At 36.5% G+C, this 20,581-nt stretch overlaps 1 protein-coding gene across 11 annotated transcripts in view; it reads left to right on the top strand.

Moving 5' to 3' along the window:
* Positions 1 to 20,581, top strand: part of Setd5 (SET domain containing 5) — an 80,998-nt gene that overhangs the window by 43,125 nt on the left and 17,292 nt on the right. For all 11 annotated transcript variants that reach the window (XM_060383897.1, XM_060383900.1, XM_060383901.1 and 8 more), the window contains 7 exons: positions 627 to 736; positions 1,379 to 1,628; positions 2,262 to 2,345; positions 3,507 to 3,764; positions 5,399 to 5,722; positions 6,126 to 6,368; positions 11,806 to 11,935. In XM_060383897.1, coding sequence (XP_060239880.1) covers positions 627 to 736; positions 1,379 to 1,628; positions 2,262 to 2,345; positions 3,507 to 3,764; positions 5,399 to 5,722; positions 6,126 to 6,368; positions 11,806 to 11,935 — 1,399 coding nt within the window. The remainder of the gene's footprint in view (positions 1 to 626; positions 737 to 1,378; positions 1,629 to 2,261; positions 2,346 to 3,506; positions 3,765 to 5,398; positions 5,723 to 6,125; positions 6,369 to 11,805; positions 11,936 to 20,581) is intronic.

Raw genomic sequence — 20,581 nt, forward strand, 5'->3', positions numbered from 1 at the left:
AAGAAACAGTCTGAAAACTTCACCCAGATAAAGGTCTGTGGCTAATAGTTGTATAGTCTCTAAATGCAAAGATAAAAAGCAGAGGTATGATGCCTTATGGAGATGGAGAAAGACAAAAAACAGGTTTTAGAGAGGACAGAAATGAGAAAAGGCAAGATAGTATTTGCTAATACGGAACAAATAATAAGAATCAGTTGGATTGGGGCGAAAGGCCACATGGTAGTTGTTTTTATTAGGTCCGGCTAAGGCATTTGTTTTCACTTTTATAGATTGTAAGAAATGCTGTTGTGAGAATTTCTAGACATTTCTAAAATTCATTAATTGTAGGAACAATAAGAGTAACAGAGCTTTGTTTGCAGGCTAAGGAATTTTAATTCTCTAGCAGAATGCAGATACCTTTTAAGATATAAAGTAATTTTATCCTGATTTATAATATCATTGGAGTTTTCTATTTTGAAAAAGTCTAATAGGTTGTTCATTAGTGTATAATAATTTCAAATGAAATGATAAAGTTCAACAAAATAACAGACAACTCAAAATGAGGAGGAATTATTTGTGTCATACTTTTCCCATCTATGGAAAACTTAGTTTTAAAGGCAGACCTAATGACAACATTCTTCATGCAGGTGAGACACATGATTGCAGATGGGATGATTCACCTGTGTATCTATGCTGTGTCTGCTATCACCAAGGATGCTGAAGTCACTATTGCATTTGATTATGAATACAGTAACTGGTAAGACCTCAGGAATTGTTACCAGTATGAATGGCCTTCTTAAGATGTTAACTCAACCTGGGTGTGGTGGCGCATGCCTGCAATCCCAGCACTCAGGGAGGCAGAGACAGGCAGATTGCTGAGTTCAAAGCCAGCCTGGTCTATAAAGTGAGTCCAGGACAGCCAAGGCTACACAGAGAAACTGTGTCTCAAAAAAACCAAAATAAAAAAAAAGGTATTTTAACTCAAAAAGCTTCTTTTCAATCCCCCCCATTTTTGCTTTGCCTATTCTTTTCATAATTAATGTATTTTCTGCATAGAAGCTATATAATCCTACCACATGGGTGGTGGAAGCATGTGGATGTGTCTGAGTTTGTGGTTACTCTGGTCTTCATAGGCAGTTCCAGGCCAGGCAGACCATGTCTCTAGGGGGGAAAGACATGGAGGTTTGCTCACTTTCCACTTCTGTACATAGACTACAAGTAGAGATATACAGAAAAACAGAATATTTATTGAAAGTATCATACTTATTCTAAGTTATTCAAAGATAACATTATCAATTAATTATTAACAATTACTGTTTCAATAAAGTAAATGGATGATATGCCGTGATACTCTGTTTTTAAGAATGCTGAGATGCTTTTGGTTGTTTCTTTGGCACAGTAATTACAAAGTGGACTGTGCATGTCACAAGGGAAACCGGAATTGCCCTATACAGAAAAGAAATCCCAATGCTGCAGAATTGCCACTCCCACCTCCTCCTAGCTTTCCCACCATTGGAGCAGAGACTAGACGTAGAAAAGCACGGCGGAAAGAGCTGGAGATGGAGCTGCAAACTGAGGCCCCAGAAGAGAATCATGACCCGCCACCACAAGAAGTTCCAGAAAAAGTGACTGTATCCAGTGAGCATGAGGTAATCTCCCTGGCCAGGTTAGGATGGTCTGATCTCATGTATTGTTTTAGAGAACTGTATTAAAAATAGTTACTGCTATTTACATCAACATGGATTTTCTTCTCACTTTATAATATTATGAACGATAAGATAATGCCAGGTCATGGTGGTATATACCTTTAATAACAACATTCAGGAGACAGAGTCAGGTAGATCTCTGAGTTCAAGGGCAGCCTGGTCTACAAATCGAATTCCAGGACAGCCTGGGCAGTTACACAGACTTTGTCAAAAGAAAAGAAAAAAGAAAAATACAAGAGCTGATTCAAAAAGAAAGAAAAATAAAAAAATACCAAAAACCTTTTTTTCAGGGGCTGGTGTGGTGATATATACACATATAATGCTGGTATTTGTAAAGCTAAGGCCAGATGATCATGAATTTGAGGCTAGTTTAGGCTGTATAATAAGACCCTGTCTCAAGAAACATACAGACAAAAATAAAGCATCCTTTGACTCTTAAACCACCTGCTTAGCATGCATAAGGACCTGGGCTTAATTCCCAGCATAGAGCATAGAAAGGAGTTGGGAGGTAATGATGCCAGAATAAAGCAGGTTAATGCTGCTCACAGTTGATCTAATAGTGCTTCTGTCTTAAAGGAAGTTGACAATCCAGAAGAAAAACCAGAAGAAGAAAAAGAAGAGGCTACAGATGACCAGGAGAACTCAGCTCATAGCAGGAGAGTAAGTATCATTCAGGAGTGTCTCTGCACTTGTTCTAGCTCTAAGATTTTTACCATAAAGAAAGTTTCATTATAGCTTTTATTTTTCTGTGTGTAGGCATGTACACAACAATATATCTTAAGAACACTATCAGAAAGTGTCCTTAAGATATTTTCTTCTTACAGCTTACTTTCCCCAAAACTGGTTGATGAAGACCAACGTTTGCTGGATTAGTTTTCTTTTGTGTTTTTAACATTTAAAGACCAAAATCAAGTACAGTTGTTAATAGTAAGTTAGTTGTACAGCATGCAAGGTCTTAAGTTTGATCTCAAATTACTGGGAGAATAGGGAGAGGAATCAACTTTGTTAGCCCTTTATACCTGTGACAGAAGTTCCTCAGAAAAACTGCTTAAAGGAGGCCAAGTTTACGTGTGCTCAAGTTTCACAGGTTTCGGTCCAGATCTGCAGGCTTCATTGCTTTGGGAACAAGCAAAAATAGGATACCAGGAGTCCATTACAAAGAAAAACTGCTTACCTTTTTGCTGTCAGGAAACAGAAGAGAGTAGGGGCCAAAGATAAAATACACCTTCCCAAAGTAGGTGCTCTTCCTCCAAGTAGGTGTCAGTTCCTGGGCCTTCTTCAACCTCCTCTTAGTACTTAACATTAGAGTTTCAAGCCTTCACTGCACACAACCCTTTGGGGTATATTCCATATTCAAGCCATAAATCTTTTTCTGTCAGATTGATTTAAGAAGTTTGTTAATTATATTTATTTGTGCTTAGAAAAAGACAATTTCCTTGGGTTTTAAGCTCTGAAAATAGGATAGAAATTGGTTGTGGTTGCTTTATGTACTAAAGCATCTCACCTATTTTTCTAAAATGTAACTCTTGAATTTGCTTTATTTTACAGCTGTTCTCTATATTTCTATATGTTTAAAACAATTTTTTCTTTTTTAAAATTTTTTTTTCCTAAAGTTCAGCAATGCATATTCTGTCTTAAATAACTTCTTAAATAAGCTGCACTAATGTAACTTCTAAAATAGCTACACCTGTGTCTGGTTGAAGATTCTTTAAAAAAAAAAAAATCAAAACAAAAACTTTTTTGTGTTCTGGGCTGATTTCGTTGGAAGCGAATTTTTTGTGTTCTGTGGTAATTTCATTGGAAGCGAATTTTTTTCCCTAGACTCGGGAAGATAGGAAGGTTGAAGCTATCATGCATGCTTTTGAAAATCTAGAGAAGAGAAAGAAACGACGGGATCAACCTACAGAGCAGAGCAACTCGGACATAGAGATTACCACCAGCAGTTCAGAGATAGCCGCTGGAGAAGACACAAAAACTGCAGCTCCTGAGTCTGAAGTTAGCAACCCTGTTTCAAGTATTGCCATCCCAAGCACCCCACAGAGCACCGGTGTGAATACTCGGAGATCTTCCCACGCTGGGGTAAGAGTGAAAGCTCTTAAAGTCCTGTGTCTACTAATGTCAGTTTTCTTTTCTTTCTTTTTTTTTCTTTCTCTTTCTTTTTTAGAATGGTAAAAGTTAGTATTTTCAACATTGCTTTATATCAGAATCAGTAAAAGCCTTTTTGATCTCAGCAGCTGGTTTGTGGTATGCAGGGTAACAGCTGAAATCAGAATTTGAGTGGCATAGCCCCTCCACACATGAGTGTCTTCCAGATAAGCACAGTGACATGTTTGTAGAATCATTTGCTTTGGACTTAGTATGAAAATGCATACTGAACATGAAGAAGGCCTCACTTAGCCTAGTCTCCACCCCTAACGGGAGAAAGCAGATAATGGGTTTCTCTCTTTATGGCCCAGTTATGTACCTGATCTTCCAGGGCTTCTCTGGCTAAGTGTGCCAGTTTCTTCACTGACCTAGCAATGACTAAGGCTTAACATAAAACCTGAGTGTAAAAAGGAAATAAGAATTGTCTTTCCTACTAAGAACCTTTATATTAGGTAGCTGGCTTTAACTGACTTTTGATGTATTTTTATTTTATAGGTGTTTATTAGAAACAGATTTAGCCAGGTATGGTGGTGTATTCCTTTAATCCCAAAACTCAGGGAAGCAGAGGCAAGTGATCATTGTGAGTTCAAGGACACCAAAGACTACACAGAGAAACTTGTCTCAAGAAACCAAAAAAGAAAAGAAAAAAAATGGAATTAACTAAGCCAGATGTGTGTCTATGGTCTCTTTAGGTGACAGGTCTATAAAATTTTGCACTTAAAAATTACATTTGTAGGGGGCTGGAGAGATGGCTCAGAGGTTAAGAGCACTGGCTGCTCTTCCAGAGGTCCTGAGTTCAATCCCCAGCAACCACATGGTGGCTCACAACCATCTACAATGAGATTTGGTGCCCTCTTCTGGCATGCAGGTGTACATGCAGGCAGAACACTGTATACATAATAAATAAATAAATCTTTAAAAAAAAAAATTACATTTGTAAAAAAATTTGACATGATCTTCCAATATAGCTCTGGCTGGCCTGAAACTTGCTATGTAGACCAGACTGGCCTTAAATTAATAAGGATCTGCCTGCCTCTGCCTCATGAGTGCTGAGGTTAAAGATATGAGACATTATACTCAGTTCAGATTTTTTTTTTATTTTTATGTGTGAATGGTTACATATATATGTGTTTGTGTACCATGTATGTATCTGGTACTCAACAGAAGCCAGAAGATGACACTGGGGTCCCTAGAACTCTAGTTAGAGGAATTGTGAGCTGCTATGTGGGTGCTAGGAACTGAATTAAGTCTTTGTTGCAAGAGCACCAAGTGCTATTATTTGGTGATTCATCTTTCCAGCCCCCTTATATTTAAAATGACAACAAATCTTTACTTTACTATCATTTACATATTTTTACATTATCATTTAGAATACTTTAAATAGAGAAAAAAATTAAATAAGAAACGGGTAAAAAATTTCTGGTGCTGGGTGAGAGTTGGCCTTGTCTAATCTCAGCACTTGGGAAGCTAAGGCCAAGAGGATTGTAAGGTAGAGGCCACCATGGAGATCCTGTTTGCAGAAGAGAAGAGAAATTTCTAGTAAACATTTGTCCTTGATATTGTTACAGGATGTGGCTACAGAAAAACCGATCCCCAAACCACCTCCTGCTAAGCCTTCTAGACCCCGACCGAAGAGTCGCATTTCTCGGTACCGGACCAGTTCAGCCCAAAGACTAAAACGCCAGAAGCAGGCCAATGCACAACAGGCAGAACTATCACAGCAAGCTGCCTTGGACGAAGGAGGAAGTAGCAGCTCAGTAACTCCTCCTGAAGCTGGAAATACAGACAGTTCCGGAGAGAACAGACAGTTAACAGGATCTGACCCAACTGTAGTATCAGTTACTGGATCCCACGTCAACCGTGCTACATCTAAATACCCCAAAACCAAAAAGGTAAGTGACAATATAAGTTTAGTATGGTAAGGAGTGTCAGAGCAAAACAGGAGGGCTGTGATCCCCCAGAAAAGAAGGAATCTTAGAATAATTAGATTGAACATTCTCCATCAAAATTGTTTATGGTGAAAATTGAAACTATCCCACTTACTTGTTGTTCGTTTGATTTTAGACAGAACTCAAATCACTAATAACTGAAAGTATTCCTTCTTTGAGCATGGAGGAGGTAAAGGAAAGCTAGTCTGAATGCTCAGTTCATCCTCACTCTAGTTACTGCATCTGTTCTAGTGTTTGGATGAGGTTCGTTGTCATGGACTACATACACCATACACTACTGCTTCTGGCATGTATGCTTCAGTTATGTATACAGAATTTAACTAATGATTTTTTTTTTAACCTTTAGTATCTAGTTACAGAATGGTTGAATGACAAGGCAGAGAAGCAAGAATGCCCTGTTGAGTGTCCTTTACGTATCACCACTGACCCAACTGTATTGGCAACAACCCTGAACATGCTACCGGGTCTTATTCATTCCCCATTAATTTGTACCACCCCTAAACACTACATCCGCTTTGGCTCACCCTTTATGCCTGAGAGGCGTCGAAGGCCCCTTCTGCCTGATGGCACATTCAGCTCGTGTAAGAAGGTATGTCTCTCTGCCCGTGTGTGCACGCACGTGTGTGTGTGTGTGTGTGTACCTGACCATGAATGAAAGTGTGTTCACTTGTAGGATACATATAGATGTGCCATATTTTACAGAACTGTCTAGATACTCAAGAATCTCTAGATAACTTTATGAGGTTATATTGTTTTGTTAATCTTGGACCTAGACACTTCAGGAGCACTATGGTCAAATTCAAACATGTACTGTATTCGATTTTTGGTGCTCAGACTTGTGACTATCCAGTATGGTCTTACCTGGAAGTTGTTCAAATTACTGACTGAGAGAGCACAGGCAATCTGCTCACTATAAGCATTTTATCTGGGTAATGAAGGAGAGTTGGGTCTCTAGGGAATTAACTTATACCAAGTCACTTAGATTGACTAGCTTGTCTTGGGTCTTGATGAGTTTATCTGAAAAGGAAAATGGGTTTGTTGTACAAAAACACTATTACCAGTACATGTTCCATGTATAGTGTTGTTCCATCATTCAGGACGCTGAGACAAAGGTAGCCAGCCTGGGCTACATAGCAAAATCTCATCTCAAAAAACAAAGCATGTAAATACTGGCTATAGTAAGTGATAGAACTCCTAAGTCTAGAATGGCAAAACTGAGACCCACTGTGCTACAAAGTTAACATTGCTTAATTCTTCATCAAAATTAATGGCAGGAATCTGATGTGATGGCTCCTTGGCAAACATTTGTCACACAAGCCTAGCTATCTAACTTAAATTTCAAGAACACATGTAAAACTGGAGGGAGAATACCTATTTCATACAGTTGTCTTTTAACATCTACACAGGCATGAAATCTGCAGTTCTACACACGGTGATGATGTTTTTTAATTTAATTTTTTTTAAATAACAGTATAATCTTAACTTTTTATGCATACTCAGTTTATTAAGGGGGGTAAATATTCTTCAGTGGTAATAGGTAGGCATTAGTAAGGTGCTTCTGTAAACAACCCTAATTGAAACTCTGCTTACTAAGTTTAAAAATAAATAAGAGTAGAAATCAAGTTGGTTATATAACAGAAGATTTAGTGGGAGTGGGAGGGAAATAAGAAAGAGAATGAAAAAGGTATGACTATGGTCAAAAGGTATATGGAAAAGTAATGAGACCTGTTATTATTTAGTTAATAGATGCTAGAAAAGCAACATTTATAAAAGAAAATTAGGATGCAAATATATATATATATTTTAAGCATTTTTATCAAGTCAGGTAGTAAAATCTATTCTGGTGTTTAAGAGTTGGTTGGAGGCTTTGGAGAGGTGGCTCATCAGTTAAGAGTACTTGTTGCTCTTGCAGAAGACCTGGGTTTGGGTCCTAGCATCCACATGGTGGTTCACAACTGTCTGGTTCCAGGAGATTTGACGCCCTCTTCTGACCTACATGCTCCAAACACACACACACATACATTTAGGCAAAACACTCATAGATAAATTAAAATTAATCTATTTTTTATAGGAAAGATTGATAATAGAGATTAAATAAAATTGTTGTACATATATAGACTAACTTTTCAAATGCCTTCTTCATAATTACAATGCAAGATTGCAATCTTTTTTCCTGTCTTGATTTTCCAAGTAGCAGAGACCTAAGTGAACAAACTAACAACAAAAAAAAATGTTTAAAACCTTGACTTATATTCATTGGAAAATTCATTTGAGCTATTGTTTTTGTTGTTTTATTACTCTGTATGTGGGGAGATGGTTCTCATGGGGATGTCAGTGGATAACTCTGGAGTCCATTGTCTCCCACCTTTTTATCAAATTCAGGTCATCAGGCATTTGCTCATTGCCCACTTACCAATTGCTTCTGAACTCCTTTTATCTGGCCAGGTTTTGTATTTTGATCATTGATTTATCTATTTACTTACTTAGTTTTAAAGATAGTCTCAAAATAATCTTGGCTGGCCTGGAACTCTATGTAGAAGAGAACAACCTCAAACTCATGAAGATCTGTCTGCCTCTGCCTCTTGAGGGCTGGGGTTAAAGTCATGAACCATAACACTTGACTTAGTTTAGCATTTTTATCTATAGTATCTCCTTTGGCAACAGATAAAAAGAAATTAAATTTAACTGAACTCCATATTCAATTCTCCAAGAATCTGTGAACATCCCCATCCTTTGTTCCTCTCCACCTTTTTTCTCAAGCAGGGCTAGGTCTCTAACCATGGTTCTTCCACATGTCAGACAAGCACTTTGCCAAGCTGTATTGCTAGTTCTCTATCACTCGCTGTCTATAAACTATTTACTATAGCCGGTGATGGCTCAGTTGGAATAGTGTTTACATAGCATTCACAAAGTTGGTGAATAAACTGGCAGTGGTGCAGATTTGTCCTCCTAGTACTTGGGATAGGTGAAGGCTGAAGAATCAGAAATATAAGGCCAGCCTCATAAGACCATCTTACCCTCCTTTCTTCCTAAAACCCTGTTTGCATTGGAATTCAGCTTAAATCGCTGCTTTACTATTTCTCGAAAAAAAAAAAATCCAGGTTATATTATACAGCACAGCTTTTTCTGGGTAGGGTAAACTAAACTGTATATTTTTTAAGCTAGAGATCTAAGTTGACTTTTCTTGTGTATGAGTGTTTTCCCTCCATTTATGTAAGTGAACCCACCACATGCATGCCTGCTGTAATGGAAGGCCAGCAGCCTTGAATTTGAGTTTCAGGTGGTTGTAAGCCTCTATATGGGTGTTAAAAACCAAACCTAGGTCCTCTGCAAGTGCAACTAAACTACTGAGCTATCTCTTGAACATAAAGAACAATCTATATTCTTACATATAGATCCACTGTTTTGTATATCATTAAAGGTGATAAGCTTAATATGTTAAAAGCAGGATGTGTTTCCATATGTGAATATGTGTTTGTGGCTAGATTATTCATTTGTAAGAACATTTATTAATATCCAAGGAGTATCTAAATTCAGTTCAGTACAGTTCCCAAAAAATATACAAAGTTATGTCTTTTTTGTTTTTTTTTTTTTTTATAATAATAAACGTGTAAGCCTTCAGGTAGTGTCCCTCTTTGTTTTGTGTAGTCATGTGAACATATGTAAAGGACCTTTGGTCTTCAAGATTGCTTAAAAAATGACTATATTTTACATTGTTGTTGTTTTAATAAATGTATTTTAATTTTTATTAATTTTTCTGTGTATTGCTGTTTTGTCGCTGTCTATCTGTGTGTGTGAGGTTGTCAGATCCCCTGGAACTGGGTGGTAGGAACTAAACCTGAATCCTGTGGAAGAACAGCCAGTGCTCTTAACCACTGAACCATCTTTCCAGCCCATTGCATTGTTGTTTTATTGTATACCCTTGAAAGATTGTTAATCTATTCCTTTAAACATAAACATATTGTTAAAAATTAGGTGGGGGAAGTAAACAGAAATAAGTGAAAGATATCCAGAGTCATTTGAATCACACTGAAGAAAGAAATTAAAAGTTTAGAGTGTTTCCAGTGGTATGCCACAAGGTTTCTTTGCATATTGAGCTCATTGGCTACAGTTCATAAATCTAGTAGTTTTGTCTCAAAACCAGTAGTGGGTTCTAAAATTCGCCCAAGGTAAGGCATCTCCAGTAATTGAGAACAGATTTCAACTAGGTATTTATATCCCAAAACTTAGTTACTTCATTGCTCTTTTCTTTTTCAAAAATAACTTACTCATCTTTGGGCATCCTAAAAAACTTTTTACTTCACTATAGTTCATAGAAAATAAAAATTTTTTTCAGGCTTTAGTTAGTCTAAAAAATTTCATAGGTGGACAGAACAGGAATTTAAAAGTAATCTTTTATCCATAGGGTGATTGAAATTGTTAAGACAAACAAGTACCTTTTTTTTTTTAGTCCTAAGATCTAGAATGTAAACTTTTATATGGCTTCCTGACACTGAAAATACTTTTAATAATCTTTTTTTTTCTTTTGAGGAAATACCGAAATTGAATTCCTGTCTTCTCTGAACAGAAAAATAAATTTAAAATAACTTGTATATAATATAAATTAAAATTTTATATATTCATTACAAAAGATTTTTTTATTTATCGTCCCAGGCCAATTTTCCCCATCTCTGAAAAAGACCTTTAGAACCAAGATGACCTCAGGAGGTCTCCTGTACATGCTAAGGGTCTGTGCTTCTGATAGCTTGTGTGTTGGGATACTATATGTGAGAGGGCTTTTCTTCAAACATCTTGTCTTATCCTAGAATAATAATGTGATCTAAGTGACCCTGGCTATCTTTTTTTTTTTTTTTTAATATACCCATCTTACCTCAGTTTACTTTTTTCTTCAGTTTAGTAAACAACAAAATCTTTTCATGATAGAAGATTTTTCATAGTAAAATTTCCCTGGGTTTTCTTAGGTTCTAAGTATCCAGTGGCCACAGATCTTGGAAGAAAATATTTATTTATCCATTGTATGTGTTCTCTAAAGGTATAAAATCATAGTAGTTCACTTTTTTCTATTTGGAGACAGTCTGGCTGAAATTGATGTTTATCAAAATTGCCTCAGATTTATATCAGGGCAGCAGAGCTGCAGAGTGAGGGACGACTTAACAACTCTGTATCTTAGAAGCACAGAATTATAGATAATAAAATTATTTTTCCATGGGATACCTAATCAAATCTTGCATGTTTTCTTCTGACTTTTAATTTTTTTATTTGCCATCCGTCCAGATTGCATATTTGTTACTAAAAAAAAAAAAGTTAACTAGGGGGTTCTTTGTTAACCTTTTCTACTTTTGATTTCTTCAGAACTTCCCTCTCTTTGTTTCTCCCTCCCCTGCCCAGTGATTTGCATTACTTGGTTATAATTTATCCAAACTACTTGACAAGCGAAAAGAAGCTCATGTACAGGTTATCAGTAAAGACTTACATCTTTAATAGAGTCAACCTATCTTTAACAGTTATGTTATCCAAAGCAGTGTGCAATGTTGAATGTTTACTATTTTTTAATTGGTTGATAAGATCACATTGTATATAATTCAAGCTGTTTGAGTATTGCATAGTAGAAAAAAAACTGACTTGGCTGAGGGAGCTAGGAATGTAACTTATTTTTATGGTAGAGTGCCTCCCTTGGTTCAGTCCTTAACCCTACAGTAACCTGATAATCCTTGTTTGGAAGGCAGAGCAGGATTATAATTTTAATGCTGTTTTTAACTATGACGCAGGTTTGAAGACAGCCTAGATTACATGAGATATTTCAAAACTAATCTTCATTGAAGAGAAAGGAAAAAGCAGTAGAAGCCAGACTTGGTTGCACAGGCAGGACCCTGTCCAGAACCACTTGACTATGAAACTGTGTGAATGTATTTGTATTGAATTTTTTACCAGTTAGTATGTAACGATTTGGTTAGTGCACTGCAGATAGGTGTCCTAAATAGTTTTAAATGGTTATTGAAAATTCTCTGGGTTTTCCCCCCATTTAGCGCTGGATAAAGCAAGCCTTGGAAGAAGGGATGACTCAGACATCATCTGTGCCCCAAGAGACTAGAACACAGCAACTATACCAAAGTAATGAGAATAGTAATTCTTCTAGTATCTGTAAAGACAATGCAGGTATGTATCTGATCCTTTTCTAAATTTGACATGAACAGTCATCATTTGAGGTTCACAATAAAATTTTCAGTGTTGGTACTCTGCTATAAAAAGAATTAGTGTGTTCTCTAAATAGTTAATTTACATCTGTCTTTACAGAGGAAGAGAAAGATCTCGAGTCAGGGATCAGTTTTCCCAGGACGACAAAGAAGGAACTAGACAGTATACAGATAACAGCAGAAATGGTTATAAAAAAGGTTAGATACGTTTAAAGTAGTAAGTTTAGGAAATTTTTGTTTGTATTTATAAGGGGAGACAGTAGAAAGTGGTGGAACATTAAATGTTCAGAGGGTGGTGGACAAAATGGAAATGTTAAGTGGCTTGTTGGGTGGGACCTGACTAAAGGGGCAGGAAATAATGAAATCAATGAGGATTCATTATTGATTTTTTTTTTTTTTTCAAAAGGACTTACCCCAAGAACTATAAAATTCCTGAGATAACATGACTTAAAATTATAAGGATTTGAGCCAAATGGATATGAAAAAAAATCTTATTTTTTGTCTTTCACACTGTTATATTGTAGTCTTCTACCTGAAAGCATTGGTACATTGACTTAGGATAGCCTGTTTGTTTAGTTATTAGAAAAAGTTTCTTTGTTTAATCTAGGCTGTTATCAAACTCATCCTCCCCAGTACTCAAATTCAAATTAGTTTTCTGAATATTGAGTAATCAAAACATACCATAGCCAGGAATGGTGATACTTAAAATCCCAGCACTTGAGAAACAAAATAAGACATGATTGCTTCAACTTCAAGGCCAGCCTAGGGTACATAGCAAGACCCTATCTCAAAAGAAAACAAAAAATAATTACCAAAACAAATTAGTTATTAAACCATAATATTTGAGAGTAATACTTTATTTGGGGATGGGAAGTTATATGTTTTTATGGGTAATTTTTAAACCACTATTTGTTGATGTACTGAGTAGTTACAAAGTTGAATTTAAAAGAATGTTACTAGTAAGTGCTTTGTATTAAAATTCTACTTTCATTTAGATTTTAATCTGTTCATCTAATTAGACTGAAGTTTGGGTTTAGTTTAGTAAAAATGTTGAGTCATATTTCCATCAATTGTGTCAACTTACTGCTTTTAGAAGGAATAGCTGGATTAGAAGAGTAGCTGGATTAGACTATAATACGTGCCTCCCTTTATGTGATGGTTATGTTACATAAGTATATAGTTAATTTTGGAAAACAGAGACTACATAGCAGTTCATGTCCTGGCTATCACACACTTAAAGAGGAATTGTCTTTGTTACTACATACCCTCAGTGGAACAGAATTAGCACTTAGTCATCATTACATTTCTACCATCCTATCGAGTAGCAAGAAACGTTCTCAGAACACACCTTGCTTTTAAGCATCAGTGTAAACAGAAGAAAAGCATTACATAAATCAGTCAGGAGTCATCACTAAAATTTAGTATGAATCATGTGGATTTATTTTTAGTTTTGTTGATAAGAATGCTAAGGAAAGTTGAAGAAAGTCTGGAGAAATGTTGATGCAGTAGTAAAAAATCAAACAGATCTTCACTTCTCTACCCCTAAATGTGATGTTAATAAATGTCTCTGAACTTCATCTGTACAGTGAAAATAGCAGTGCTTGCTGTTCAGTGTCAGACCCACCATAGATAATACTGCTGTTATTCCACATAGAATACTCTTTTCTTGTCTACTATGTACTACCTAGATTAAAGATGATAAATTCATGTCAGAGACAATCCCTGTTCCCCTTACTACAGAACCTACTTGGATACTGAGAATAATGCAGCCAGTCCTGACGAGACCTGATAGGCTAGGGTCAGATGGAAGGGGAGGAGGACCTCCTATCAGTGGACTTGGGGAGGGGCATGGGAGGAGATAAGGGAAGGAGAGTGAGATTGGGAGGGGGCTACAGTTGGGATACAAAGTGAATAAACTAATATTAAAAAATAAAAATTTAATAAAAAAAGATAAATTCTTCTTTCTGGTTGTGCTTAATGTGTAATCCCAGTAATCAAGACTTGTGGGCTGTATGGTAAGGCTATCTCAAAAGCAAAAGTCAAAAGGATGCTTAAAGCTAAAATTGTACAAGAATAAAAGGTATTACCATTAATATAGGGAAGAGATGCTGTGTTTGTAAACAGCATGTATGTATCCTTAGGGATACCTTAATAACTGAAAATTTCAGAACTGCTGACAGTTGAATAAAATCCTTGCTTAGAAGTAGAATAAATATCACTTAGGTGCTTAAGAAAGTGAGTGAATACAGGTTTTACATGCCCAAATTTAACAAAGCTAGGAAACTACTGGGAATATACTTGGATGTGGGATGCAAACCATTACTGAGAAGTACTTTGCAAGTTTGAGCATAAAGGAAATTTCGTATTTAATAATAGAAAGAATAAATACTATGCATCCATATTCTTTTTACGCCTATGATTTACATAGAGCCTTCTTTTAAATTTTTGATTCTAAGTTAATCTAAAGTTTTTAAAATAAAACTTGGAAAGGTAGTTAATACTTCTCTGAAAATGCAGTTAGCTTCCCTGTGACATTAGTGGCAAATTATTATAGCACATGTACAAGACTATTATCATAGCTGTGAAATAGGGACATGGTAAATTGCCTTAGAATTTTCAACTTTTTTCGATATTGTAAAGTAATTGGATCCTTTGCCAATGCAAATTCTAAGTGCCAATATTTTTCCCATATTATTTTTGGGCTCCTTTTGTTTTGATAGGTTGGTTGATTGGTTTTGATTGTTTGAGTTTATATTTTTGAGACAAGGTTTGCACTATGTTGTCCTGTCTTGCCATCTTTCTGCCTCAGTTTCTAGAGTGCTAGGTGGAGGCATGTTCCATCACAAAAATAGTACTTTAATTCAAGTAGTATTGGCTCTTGTTTCTGTGCTCATACTGTTCTTGAGTTAACATACTAAGAAAAGTGTTCTCAGTAAAAAAAATGATAGAATAGTATTTCAACTAATAGTCTATTCAGATTCATCATGTGCTTTGAGAATATTTGTAATCCTAAACTCACTAGTTCTAGTTATATACAAAGATGTAGACAACCAAATGTTTAGGCACACATGTACACTGACACACTTAACCACCCATGTAAGATTCAGAGAATAACTTGCATCAGTCAGTTCTTTCCTTCTTCCTGTAGATCTTAAGGATTAACTTAGCTAGTCAGCTTTAGCAGCAACTTTGGCCTTCAGAGCCATCTCATGGACCCTTTTCGTTTTTATTTTTGTTTTGAGGTTGTTGCTCAGTGATAGTACTTGCCTATCATGAGAAAAACCCTTGGTTTGATCTCTTGATACCACAATTTTTAAAATAGTTTACCTTTGCTTGGTTTTATTAAATTGATCTAAGACCACAAAATAAGCATAGCATCATTTGTGGATTAGGTTTTTCTCATCTTCTTGACTCTGTAAGAGAATTAAAGGATAATGTATAAGACCAATTCTCTTAGAAGTATAAACTTGACTTTATATTTTTTTTTAACATTTGAAATGGAGAAAGCAATGTAATACAGCCACTCATTGGATAATAAAACACATTTATAATTTTCTAATGAATTTATCTGAAAACTCTTTCTAGATGTATTTATTATGAAAACTAAACTTTAAAATGGGCTATCAAGCTAGGCATGGTAGTATATGCCTTTAATCACAGCATTCAGAGCACAGGCAGGCAGATCTCTGGGTTAGTATACAGAGCAAGTTCCAGAACACCCAGGGCTGCAAAGAAAAAATTGTAAAAACATTTTTTTCTTGCAATATACACTTGGATGTCTATTATTATATTTCATTGATAAGAATATTAACCTATTGGCTGCGGGGCTGCACATTTGTGATCCCAGCACTCAGGGGAGGCACAGGCGAACCTGGTCTACAAAGTGAGTCCAGGACAGCCAAGGCTACACACAGAAACCCTGCCTTGGAGGGGGAAAAAATTAAGCTAGGGTTTTCCAAAGAAATTTGACGAACTAGAGTTGAGTAGCTAGAACATTTCTAGTCAGTTTTTTGTTTTTTGTTTGTTTGTTTAAAACAAATTCTGAGTATTGCTCAGTGTGGTATATGCGTAAAAATCCCACTGGAGAGGCTGAGAAAGGAAAATCCTCAGTTTGAGGCCGACCTGTTCAACTCTACAAGACCCCGTCTCAAAAAAATACATGTTAATATCAATTCAGTATGATTGTACAGAAATAGAATAATTTTTAGAAAAAGCACTGTTTTATTTTTTTTTTTAATCAATAGGAATAAGCTGGGGGGGGGGCATTGTACTTCAGTTGTAAAATACATGGCCAAAATATACAAGGACAAAAAGATGTAAAATAATAGTGTAATGGAAAACACGATTTTTTTTTTAATTCAGTGAAAGAAGACGATAGTTTTTCAATTACAGATGATTTTCAAAGAAGGAAAAAGGTGGAGTAGGAATCACTGCCCCTAACTTAATTATAAGTACTTTTGTAAACAAGAATGCTTTCTTTAAGTATGATTTAGGGGGTTAGTGAGTGGCTCAGTGCATAAAAGTGCCTGCTGGTCAAGCCTGAGGACCTAGATTCAGATTCCAGAACCATGTAAAAGGCAGGATGCAGTGACGTACGCTTATAATTCCAACACTACTGTTGCAAATGAGATTGTGGAGACAAGTAAAAGGGCCAGAAGGGACTAGGCCAGCTAACCTGGAGTATGCTGTATAATAGAGGTCCTACTTCCGCAGGGTAAAAGGAGAGCACTAACTCCCAAGAGTTAGCTTCTGACTCCACATAGGGCCTTTACAAATGCGGCCACACACACGTTTCTTTTTCTTAAGCATAAATTAAGATAGGGATATATAGCTCAGTGGGAGCGTGCTTACTCAGTATTGTGGGTGTCCCTCAGTTTAACCCTCAAAACAAACTGATAATGGTTCTTTGTACATACTACAATCCCAATATGTGGGAGACTGGCAGGAGAATTGCCAACAGGTACTATCCCAGCCTAGACTACATGCTGGGCCACAGTGAGAGACCCTGTCTCAAACACACACATAAATCTATGAATTACAGACCAGCCTGTGAGACCAAAGAAAATACAAGCCTGACAACCCGGGCTCAGTTCTTGAGACCCACATGGTAAAGGAGAGAGCATCAACTTTCCAAGTTCTTTTTGACTTCCGAATCTATGACATAACATACATAGCATGCATCCAACCCGTACACATACACACATGGACATGAAATAAAATATTTTTTAAAACTAAATAGAAATTAAAAGTTAAACCTAAACGCTATACAGAGAAATCCAAAACCAGGAAACAAAACAAAAGATTTAAACCTAAAGGTAGGTGATAGAGCAAATGGATAGTATTTTCATAGTTCATAAATAGAATTACAAAGACATAATTAGATACATTTGACTAAAAAAGCATTGTAACAAAGCCAATAAAGAAAAAAAATTAGATTTATTTTTGTATGAGTGTTTTGTTTATGCATATGTATGTTTACCACATATGGTCCTCATGCCCATGGAGTTCAGAAGAGGGCTTTAGATTCTCTGAAACTGGAGTTATAGATGGCTATGAGCTCTCTTGTGAGAGCTGGCAACTGAACCTGGTTCCTTTGCAAGTAGACATGCTCTTAACTACTGCCATCTCTCCAGCCCCAAGTTTTAAAAGCAAACAAAAAGTACATTTGTAACATTTTTGACAGTCAACATCTTTATTTATAGAATTCAAAGAAGAAAGACCAGCATACTGGCACTATTTAAGCTGAACATTAGCAGATTCACAGAATTTACATTCACAGAAGAGTAAATACAGCAGTAGTAAGCATAAGTAAATGTATAGATGTACATGCATGAAGATCAGAGGACGCAGTCAGGTGTCTTGCTCTATTGCTCTTTACACTGCTGCTTTTGAAAGATTGTCTCACTGAACCTCCAGTTAGCCTGGCACAGCAAGCTCCAGCCATCTGGTCTGCTCCCACCCCAGCACTGGGGTATAGGCAGCAGTGCAGCTATAGCTGGCTTTTCATATGTATGAGACTCACACTTATATTCTCAAGTGTGCACATCGCCCAACCCCATAGTCATTCTTTTTGTTTGTTTTTCAAGACAGGGTTTCTCTGTGTAGACCAGGCTGGCACCACCACCTGGCTTCCATAGTCATTCTTTTATTTTAAATATATATATAAATAAATAAAAGTAGAAAAAGACACAGAAAGCCCTATAAATAACAAAAGGAGTACAGAACAAGTGGAGGATAGTTTTTGTTTTTGGAGTACATTTATAGTTGCAATAAAGGAAACTTTTTAGTGTTCGTGGCATAGCAAGCTCAGCATGCCCGTATCCCAGGTTTTTGAAGGCAAAGACAGGCGAAAGATGCCAGCCACATCAAGGTCAGCCCAGTTCACAATAGTAAGACCCTATTTCAAAACAAACCCCATACTACCCCCAAAGAAAGAGACTTAAGAAAATTTTATTCACTAGCAGAAACTCGTGTGTGAGTTTAAATGCATGAACGGTTTTGTTTGTTTTTGTTGTTTTTTCATGATCTTGGAAAGTTTAAGGCAAGGTTTTTAAAATGAGTATGAGTGTGTGTGTGTGTGTGTGTGTGTACATGTACACTTTTTTGACAACTGTATCCAAAAAACAATAGGAAAACAAATGGCAAAGACCTGTCCTATGAATTCGGGCAGTCATTGCGTTTGTTGGTTGATATCATGTTCATTAGTTCGTGTAGCAGGTATATTGGCTGCTCTATTACTCCAGTAGTTTTGCAGGTCTAGTTATATACTGAACATTATCACCAGAGGAATCTTCCTAAGTACACCCTGATTATGATCCAAACTTTGTCTTGAAGGCTTGATATGATTGTCATTGTTTCTACCAAGCCATGGGGCTACAATTTAACATGCTTTTATTGTGAGTATAGACTGGATGACTAGAAATGAAAGCTCTGTTGGCAAAAGTTCCTGTCGAGGGTTTATAAGGCCCCAAGTTTGATCTCCAGCACCATATGGGGCAGGGGACACATCAGAGTCTTCATCTTCAATACAGGGTGATGATAATAACAATAATGCTAGATTTAAGTTTTCATATCAAGCACACCATACAATGTGTGCCTAAATAATGATGTTCTTTTATTTTATTTTCTGAGAAATGGGATTCATAGTATTGTTCAGGCCCAGACTCAACTCATGGGCTAGAGCAGCCCTTCTACCTCAGCCACCTGAATAGCTGGGGCTATAGTCCTTTAACCCTTTATCTGACTTTACCTATTTTGAAGGATGTTTGTGTATTTATCATCATAACCGAGGGGCCATACTATGTGAAGTTCAGAAGATAACTTTTGGGAGTTGGTTCTCTCCTTCTACCTTCATATAGGCTCCAAGGATTGAACAGCAAGCACCTTTACTTGTCAAATCATCTCAAAGTCGCTTTTTTTTGTAACTTCTTGAACCACTAATTATTTTTTTAGGCCGGGCCTCACTATATCGTAGGCTAGCCTAGAACTTGATATGTGTGTTAGGCTGGCCTAAAATTTGAGTCAATCTTGTCTCTGCCTCAAAACTTGTAGTGTTATAGTCAAGCTTGGTCATACCAATCAGAAATTTGTGTTAAACATATTTTACATATTTTCTCTGAGCTCTTTGAAAGCAATGTATAATGGCCCTTACACACTAGCTTTTCATGTAGTACATACTAAGTAAATAAATGATCTTTTTAACTGTAAGTGAATAAATGTATATTTGTCATCTGAGATATATTTTGTCCTGAATGTCCTCTTAAGAATAAGTAATCACACCTTCCAGGGTGGCACACACCTTTAATCCCTGCATTGGGAGGCAGAGGCAGGCAGATCTCTGTGAGTTCGAGGCCAGCCTGTTGTGCAGAGCAAGTTCCAAGGTATCTAGGACTGTTACACAGAGAAACCTGTCTAAAAAAAAAAAAATCAAGTAGCTGCAGTATATATAACACAGAACATAGTCACTGAAGTATGATAAATTGCTTTTTTAAATGGACCTAAGGATACAGTTAGTATAATCAGGAGTTTGTTTGTTTGTTTGTTTGTTTGTTTTTTTAATAGCTGAGAAGTATTTTGTACAGAAACCATTTTTTTCTAGCTCCTAGTATTCAAGTGTTGAACACTAGGAGCTAGATAAGGATCCAAGATTATGTGTGTCTCCTACTCAGAAAAGTTTTTCAGAAGAGCTGCTCAGAGAATACATAGATGAATGTAGGTATGCCAGTTCAGCAGGTGATAGTATAGAAGTTAAGTAGAAAGTGGTTTTACAATATAACACAAGTTTAAGATTCTCTAAAACTCAGTGGAATATAACCTATATTTTGCTCCAGGAAAAAAAAAAAGAAAAGAAAAGAAATCCCCTTGCCTTTGATGATTAAAATTGTCCATATTCATATGGCATTTCTCTGGGACACAGAATGCCTCAGAAGTTATTTTCATTGTAATGATGAGAACTATGTTTAGGTATCTAGGTGGTGGTAGCATATGCCTTTAATCCCTGCACTCAGGAGGTAGAAACAGGTGGATCTCTATGAGTTCAAGACCAGTCTTGTCTACAGAGCAAGTCACATATAGCCAGGGCTACAGAGCAAAACCCTGTCTCTCAGAA

Source organism: Meriones unguiculatus, chromosome 5, assembly GCF_030254825.1.
Source record: "Meriones unguiculatus strain TT.TT164.6M chromosome 5, Bangor_MerUng_6.1, whole genome shotgun sequence".
Taxonomy (NCBI): domain Eukaryota; kingdom Metazoa; phylum Chordata; class Mammalia; order Rodentia; family Muridae; genus Meriones; species Meriones unguiculatus.